This window comes from Limulus polyphemus, unplaced genomic scaffold (assembly GCF_000517525.1).
Source record: "Limulus polyphemus unplaced genomic scaffold, Limulus_polyphemus-2.1.2 Scaffold13, whole genome shotgun sequence".
Classification (NCBI taxonomy): Eukaryota; Metazoa; Arthropoda; class Merostomata; order Xiphosura; family Limulidae; genus Limulus; species Limulus polyphemus.
In genome coordinates this window covers 1,021,605-1,030,868 of record NW_013665623.1, presented here as the reverse complement: position 1 = coordinate 1,030,868, position 9,264 = coordinate 1,021,605, and the positions used below count along the sequence as shown (strand labels likewise).

The window sequence follows — 9,264 nt, the reverse complement described above, 5'->3', positions numbered from 1 at the left end:
ATAGACACTCTCTTTGGCGCGTCGCGTTGGTTGTATTTATAAGCGTGGGAAGGTTTTCTAGAAAATTCAGTTTTATGTAATAATATTGAGCTACATTTAAACGTTTAAGTATATACATATATATTTGATTCTTACTCTCGAGAATCTTCTACAACTTTGGAGAATAGGCGAGAATTTCGCAATACATATCTAACACTATAAGCTACGCATGTTTCTAAATATAAACTTACTGTAAACAACATTGATATTAAAATAAATATATAACAACAAATTCGTTAAATACTGTAAAGTTTCAGGAAACTAGAGTTTTACAATGTTCAAGTAGATCCTCGAATTCAGTAGCTGAAATTATCTTACAGCAGGTGAAAACCTTTAATGTGGAGCAGATGCTTGTACTGCAAGAAGACACATTATTTTCTCAGTTCTTTCAAGGTTACTTTACTTTTGCTTTATATAACATTGTGAACTTTAACCTGTTCTAATGCATTCATGTTTGTAAGGAATACTCAGTAAATTACCTTGATACTTCGATATTTAGAATAAATGTCTTCAAGTTTTCATATTTTTCAGTTTTTCGTCATTGTTTTACGAAATTACCCAAATCATTTCTTTCTTTTCATCTATTTAGTTGTGAAGTCAAATTTAATCTATTTTGGTTATCCGTTAAGCACATATCGGTTCAATTTTTATGCATTGCATAATTCAATCATTTCAAATGTTAAGTACATATATATCTGCTTGTTGATCACTAATTATTTTAAAAATAAACATCAAGGAGTTATTCTGTATTTAAACTTGCTCTCTTTAACTATGTTCTATCTCCCGCGACCACGTGACTTTTCTGTGCGATGACGTGCGGAAGCAGAGAACTCCGGTGATGCTGATAGCCCACCAACACTTCAAGAAATCTGCTGGTTCGCGTGCTAGTGAAGAGATGAAACGTCTCATTTTCTGGCTTCTGCCACGGTTCATGATATGACCGACAACTATACTGTATGCCACTTGTCAACGTGTTCAAAATGTTCATGGGGACATTTTTTAATCTATTCAAAAAATATTCTCCTAATCAATTTTTTTATGAAAGTTTTGGGGTTGTATATTCTGTCTGATACACAACCTACGGGATGTTGGAAGCTCAGGAGTACTCACATCTGCAAACAAAGAAGCTTTCATTGTTGGCCATACGGCGACTTCTAAGACTTATACTTCGGATTGCTATATTCTCAACTCTTCTACTTCTGGGTAAGTTTCCAGCTTCCTTTCTTACAAACACTTATTTTTTTCATATCATCATCTACTCTTTATATTTTTTCTTTATAAAATTTTATTCAACTTTATTTTACAGCTAATTTATACTTTTATAAATTAAGATTTTATTTTCATGACTATATTTAATTTTCAGCATAAAAATATATTTAAAATAATACACTAAGCTTACAGCTACGTATTTTTGATTTTAATTATAATGAGTGCATAACTTCATAATTATAATAAAATTGTAACTAATCTTTAAGCTACATCGCAAAACGTCTAATGTTAAAGATGTGTAATATTAATTTTGAACTATGTACAAAGTGTATAAGTAAGAACATCGTATTGTGTATACACGAGAATAAATCTTCAGTACGGTATCAAAATTCACTTGTTATTGGGAGTAATGCCTTTATTATGTAATTCCTTGAAAATAATTGGCTAATAATCATTTTTGCATGCATTATATTATTCTAGTTTAACGCTACTGACTCGTATTTTTTTCCTACTTATTTATTTAATGTGTAGCCTCAATGTAATATATATATATATATATAAGTACTCTAATGAAAATATTTTTTGTATCTTAGGATTGTGGATTAACGTATAGGAATTTTGTGTAGTTATTAGTTTTTAAATAGTAGACTTTAAAGAAACGTTCTAAGAATACATCAGATGAAAGAACTATTGTTGTTGCCGTCATTATCTTATGTTATGTACTCACATTCTGCAGTAAAAGAGTTATCTGTCAGAATCATGCTCATTTTAATTTTTAATTGATTCCAGCAAATTTGTGTTTGTTGTGGTGTTAAAAGTAAATGTTCACTATAAACTGTCTGCGCTGTATCCACTTCAGGGATCGAACAGCGATTTGTAGGTATATGAGCTGTTAAGTTTCCACTGAACCTATCTTGACCGTAACAGCACAGTACCAATAAAAATATTTATTTACAAAATAACTTTTAAACATGAAATGTTCAACTTACAAGTGACGCGAAAAACTTAATGTGATTAAAATAAAATCTAAAGAAAGTTAAATGGGATAAAAAGTAATTATTAAACAGAAAACTTAAGACGCTTGAAATAGAACTTAAAGAAAGTTAAATAGGAACAAAAGTAATTATTAAGCAGAGAACTTAACGTTCTTATAATACAATCTAAAAGAAGATAAATATGATCAAAATGAATTAATAAGCAGAGTACTTAAACTGCTTAAAATACAAAGTAAAGTATGCGAACAATTCAAAATATTTATAATGCTTAAAATACAATTTAAAACAAGTCAAGTAGGATCAAAGATATTTACGAAACATAATCACATTTTGATTCAGATTTATTATGCTAAACTGCCAACAGAATGAATAGTATTTTATTTAGAGACAGTGAATTAACAAAACATAGACATATGAATATATATTATACAAGTTACGCATAGAATTAATTCGTGAGGAGAACGAGTCTCTATTTACTTTCCTTTATACTTGCAAGCTGGAACATTATAATTGAAAAGTTATTATTAAGTTATTACTGTGAAATGTTATAAATACGTTATAAGTAAGTAAACCAGAGTTCTATAATTCCTTTTAGTGTAAACTTTGTGATTTGCACTTGAAAAACGTTTATGAATAAGTGGATGTTATGTTATCCTTGTTAAGCTTTTAGCAAAATATAAGTCTCGCACTTCCCGTTTGATTTAACGATGTCTTTGGTCAACTTACCTACCATAACTTTCTCTTTATGATAAAGCTCGATGCATTGCTCTCTGGAATGAACAGACATTTCTAATGTATTTCTCCTAAAAGGCTTTCTTCTCTCGGATATAATTCCACATGAAAGTACGGAAGAGAAAGCTATGCATCTATCATCTATAAATATTGACGTGTTGGTAGAATTCCTGTAAACCCATCTCTTTCTGAGTTTGACGATCTTTCTGTGAACAAGCTTAAGAAGCCTGTTACTCTCAAAGATCTTTTAATGGTCTATCATGTCCATCACAACTTCACATAAATCGATATTACAATGATCCCACGGATGTGGCTTTAGTCCTAGACCACGACTACAGACTTTTCATTCTAGTACAATCGATATCCTTGTTCGTCTTGTGTTTCCTGTTCTCATTATAAGTAGCTTTCGTTTTCAAAACACATATGAAGTTTAAATGAGGCTATTGTTATACTATTAAAATGGATGAAAATATATTCTTAAGATATAATACGAGAAAGTAGAGTATAATCATAGCAGGCTATCAAAAAGAGTTATACCATTAAGCTGCACAAGCACAGTGATAGCCAGTATACAAGCACAATGATAGCCAGTATACTTGAATTTACAGTAGTAACTACCAATTTGCATTTTTTTTGTAACAAAATATTTATGATAAGTCAAATGAGTTCGAACACTTTTCCAAGAAGATTTGATAAACATGTCTATACCGATATTTTGATAGCTTTACTTAATAATTGCTAATCTTAAAACACTATTCTATTTAAGTGTATCGTACGTATAAATAATCGAATAAAAAACTCAGTTTTTCTTAAGCATAAATCATTTATGGTCTTCAACTATTAAATTGTTACGTTTTATATAGTTTTGGTACTGTAAGTGAGACAAAGCGCTTACTTCTCCGATAGCTAGACATACTTCTCTACGCAAACTATTTCGTAAGGAGTATGATGTACAGCATATATTATACATATATATATATATATATAAAAGTTGTTTTAAAAATATATATAAACACACTGAAAGTAACTGAATTAAACCATATTTAATAACAGTCTAACGAGAAAATATTAGGATCAATAAACAAGGTTGTTGATTTATTTATATATTCAATTAATATAAAGTAACTTGTATATGCGTTTGTTAACCTATCAACAACGTTCACTTCTTGGAATAACTGTAACTGTTCTTATTGTTTTTATGTTATTGATATTAACTGCATTATTTGCTTTAACATTCATTAAATATCTTATTGATCGATAAAAGCATTAAGTATTAAGCAAGTAATGGTACTCTATATTGTAAATATAGTGCAATTATTTATTTAAGCAAACTGAAATATGCAATTAAATTTTACCTTTTGCTAGAAACGATCTGCAAGCAGCTTTTATATTGAACAGGTCGCAAATACGGATCAAAACGTTCTAAGAAATCTAAAATCTTAGGTATATATTGCAGAGATTGAACAATTTATATTACTACACACATTATAAGCATCACAATATCGCTAAAAAAAGCCCATTCATGATTTCCTGTTGAATTATTTGTTTGCCTAAATTAATCAAACATCCACTTAAACTGTCAGATCGAAAATTACACATAAAATGCGACGACATTTCAAAGAGAGTAAAATAAGAAACATATCTATGTAAATGCAGTCATGTTTAATAAATAACACGTTTTATATTTCACTTAAATCAACCCTTCAGCATCATTATCCTTATAAATTATTCACGCGTCAAAGATAAGCCTTTTCCTTCATTGGAGTTAAATACCTCGTGACGTCGGACTAATATAAAATCTTAAAATAACTGTGTATAATACAATGGCTTGAAATAAATCTAAGTATAAACAATTATGTTTTGAAGAGTGGGCGAGATGTATATTTCTAAGCTTTTTAACAAGCATGTCTCTTACTTAATGCCACAATCTTATCTACGACTGATTGTTCAAAAAAGTGGATGTGTACAGGAAGAATTTTGAACAATAAAAAATAAATAATAAATAATAAATAATAAATTTTTATGATGCCAGCACTTAATGATTACTTGCTAAATCGATAAGAAATCGATTTTAATCGCATCGATTGAAATATTTTGTTTTGTTTTTCGCAAGATCACAAGAGAAATTAGTAAGCAAGTCAATATATTTAAAAACAAATAGAGAATTCAATAAATTATGTAAAGTGTCGTCTTAATTAATCCGTATTTAAAGAAGATAGGGGATTGCAGCATTCGTCCATTGCGCCGAATGATTTAAGCCGAATTTATTAAAATTCGTGTTCTTATCTAATCTAGCAGATAATATTGGATATGATTGAAAAGGTTCCATAACAAAAATAGCACGTAATTAAATTAGTTATCTAAAACAGTCTTAATGTATTAATAAGGGAGAATGTTTTGGAGGTGATATTTATGAGAAAAAATTAGTTGTATTTTTTTTAATTTCAGGTGAATTAAATGTGAAAAAATTTCAATTTTGTTTAACAAAAGATAGTTTTATAAGGATATGATTGGATTGAAATTGATAATATTCACTTTTTATAGTTATTGAAAATTAAATAAAGTATTTAAAGAATGTCATATATAAGCTTGTGTGTACAGTAAAAGAGAAATTAAAGAAATTCTGAAATTATGAGAACACTTTAACCATTTTTTAAATCTTTGTAATTATTACTGAAAATAAATCAACACTACAATAGTAAAATTACGTTTATAATTACCTTATAGTTATCGTTATTTTTTGTATAAAGTTGAGTGGATAGGAGATTTGACATCATATAGATATTTTTGGAATGTTATTAATTTTTATACGTGCATCTTTACAGAGGGACAAAGATTGAGCTATACAAAGATAATATGACAGAATCATATTTCTCGATATTTTTACATGCATACGTCGGATCCGCACGTATTAGATACCACTATCAAAATAACAATTATAGTTATATGCTCATTTAAGTTGGACAATGCAATAATGCGTTCTTCACTTTATAGATAGCACAGATCGTATAAAAATAATACCATCTGGAGTTTTGCGAGTATAATCTTACGGATATATCGTGTAGTTTCTGTCTATGTACATTATCATAAGTTTTAACTAATCTTCATAGAAAGTGAGGTTGGAAAAGTAGAGGGTTTAATTTTGAAAATAGTGTTCCTCGATAATCAGTTATCATACATGATAATCGTTAAATGACTTGAAAGGAAGGGGTTCATTCTGTTGGAAAGTTGCTTAAGCCAATGAAGGCCGATTTCTTATACGGTACTTGGTTATTTAGTCGCACGCGCACCATACTTCCAAACATCGCATTAGTCAAGATACAGTCAATTATTTACCTTAAATCAACTGATTCCAGAGTTGCGGTGACGAAATAGGTTATCATACAATTCTAATTGGACAGTACCAGATGTAATATCATGTCGTTTAGAAACCATGAACCTAAATGTGGATGTCATATACCTTATAAGATAGGGTCCACATTTTGGGACATTGGTATGTATTCTAATTTAATCTGTTTACCTAAGTGTTTAGTTGCGTTAATGTTACTTCGACCTTCTCTGTAATGTGTATATTTAAAGCTATAGATTAGGAAATTTCTCAACTTATATATGTTTCCTCGTCACATTTCAAAGATTGGAAAAGATACGTACGTTATATTTTTACCAATAAAAAATAAACATATATCAGACAGGTAGAACATAAATCTTGTGCGTACTGTTTCTTATAATAATCCTAAAGAGAAAAATAGAAATAATACAAAACAAAACTACATGCATATTTCTTTGAAAACAAAAAAAAAAAAAGTCGACAGCGGAACTCACCTAGCCTTTTGGGGAAATTCTCATTTACAATGTTTCATGATTTTCCTCACACTATTGGTATTGTTAGTGATAAGAAAGGGTATCGCTGCTAAATATATTGGGACTATTATTAGGCAATCGCAAATATAAAATACAATCCTTGCTTTTTGACTAGACAGTTGTATGGTGTGTAAAAATTGTTATGAGAGGCTAAACCGTTCTTACAGAAGCTAACCTATCATTTCGCTTTAAAGATATTGTATATTGATGTAAAAAATCGATAGTCAATCATGATTTTCTTAACTGATTATTCTAACATTTTCTTTTCTACATATATATATATATTAGTTTAAGCTTTTATACAGCTGACAAATTTTAGATATTTTAGCTTGAAATAAATGAAAAAAAAGAGATGAAATTTGGGCAATTTAAATTTTCTAGATTTCCTTTACAAATCATAAATTATAATATTTTAATAAATGTAATTTCAATTTAAGGAGAGGATATAATTCGTTCAATTTAACATTTACGACTATACAGTTGGTTTGGTTTTGGAATTTCACGCAGAGCTACTCAAAAACTATCCGTATTATCCGTCGCTAATTTAGAAGTGATATCTTAGAGGGAAGACAGTCAATCAACATCACTCACCGCAAATCTCTTGGGCTACTCTTTTACCAACGAAATATGTGATTGATCGTAGCATTATAACTCCATTCACGGTTGGAAGGGCGAGCATGCTCAGTGACGGCGATCGAACTCGCGACCCTCAGATGGCGATCCGAACACCCTAACCATGAGGTCTAGCCAGGTCTTTGTTTAATAACAGATAATTCTACATCTTTCATTCGTGAAAGTATATTCCAGTTATTCTTTTTCTAAGAATTATGTAGCTAGAAAGAAAGAAATTAAGCGCAAAAGCAGTTACACTATATATATATATATTGCTTACTCTTGCCGAAATGGGATGAAACAGCATCCTTCAATACACTCGAAGGGTATATTTAAAAGGCAAATGTACTGATGTTTCTGAAAGAATGCATTTCCATGAGAGAAAATATAAAACTTGTCTAATCAAATTAAACATACTTTGATCCATAAAATTTCGTTTTATAAAACATTATATAGTACATGTGTTTTATCTCATAGTATGATCATCTAAACAATGTTAAAAGAACTTGTTCTTCTAGAATTCTAACACATATATTAATATATCTTAAACATCTTGAAAAAAAATATTTTCGTATTGAGACGAAAATGCATTTTGTAGCTTTCTCTTAAAGAATACAAAGCATCACAAGTGTAAAGTAAATAGAATCCATTTCAACTTGGTACGATTTGTAGGGAAGTTGGTTTAGTTTTATTTAAAACTGACTTACATTATACGAAAAAGAAAAAGGTCTAACTGTGATTCAAACTTATAGGAGTTGTAGGGAAGTTGGTTAATTTTGTTTAAAACTGACTTACATTATACTAAAAAGAAAAAGGTCTAACTGTGATTCAAACTTGTAGGAGTTGTAGGGAAGTTGGTTAATTTTGTTTAAAACTGACTTACATTATACGAAAAAGAAAAAGGTCTAACTGTGATTCAAACTTGGTACGCGTTTTAGGGAAGTTGGTTTAGTTTTGCTTAAAACTGACTTACATCATACGAAAAAGAAAAAGGTCAAACTGTGATTCAAACTGATGTTCATTATAGGAAAAAATCTAGTTCTGCCTCAAAATGACACACGCTATAGGGTCTGGCTTGGCTTGACCTGGTGGTTAAAGCGATCGACTCGCAATCTGGGGGTCGTGGGTTCACACCTAGTTACCGAACATACTCGCCCTTTCAGCCGTGAGAGCGTTATCAATCCCACTATTCGTTGGTAAAAGAATAGCCCAAGCGTAAGCAGTGGGTGGTGTTGACTAGCTGTTTCCATCGAGTCTATCACCGCTAAATTAGGGACGGCTAAGATAGATAGCCCTCGTGTATCTTTGCGCGAAATTCAAAACAGACACACGTTATAATAAAAAAAGGTATAATCCTGTTTCTGACTGACAATCGATACAGAAAAAATGTCTAATCCTCCTTTAAACTTATGCGCGTTATAGAAAAAAAAAGAAAGGTTTAGTCCTCCTTCAGAATGATGCACATTAAAGGATAAAAGGTACTAGTCCAGTTTTAAACTCACGCATGTTATATAAAAAACATGTATAGTCCTGCTTCAACTTAATATGTTTACATGCGGAAAAGATCTAGTAATGTTTAGAACTGAAGGACGTTATAGGAGGAAACAGGTCTAGTCTTGCTTCATACTGACGGACGTTAGAGGAAAAACTGACAAGTCTGCTTCAAACTAGTGTGTGCCCGGCATGGCCATGTGGATAAGGCGCTCGACTCACAATCTGAGGGTCGCGGGTTCGAATCCCCGTCACACCGAACATGCTCGCCCTTTCAGCCGTGGGGGCGTTATAATGTGACGGTCAATCCCACTATTCGTTGGTA

The 9,264-nt window shown here is 30.7% G+C and overlaps 1 protein-coding gene across 2 annotated transcripts in view; it reads left to right on the top strand.

The window, feature by feature from the left end:
• The first annotated feature begins 916 nt into the window (after positions 1–916).
• LOC106456928 (zwei Ig domain protein zig-8-like) overlaps positions 917–9,264 on the top strand; it is a 101,392-nt gene continuing 93,044 nt past the window's right edge. For both annotated transcript variants that reach the window (XM_022382885.1, XM_022382880.1), the window contains exon 1: positions 917–1,242. In XM_022382885.1, the coding sequence (XP_022238593.1) occupies positions 1,125–1,242 (118 nt within the window). In that variant the 5' untranslated portion in view covers positions 917–1,124. The remainder of the gene's footprint in view (positions 1,243–9,264) is intronic.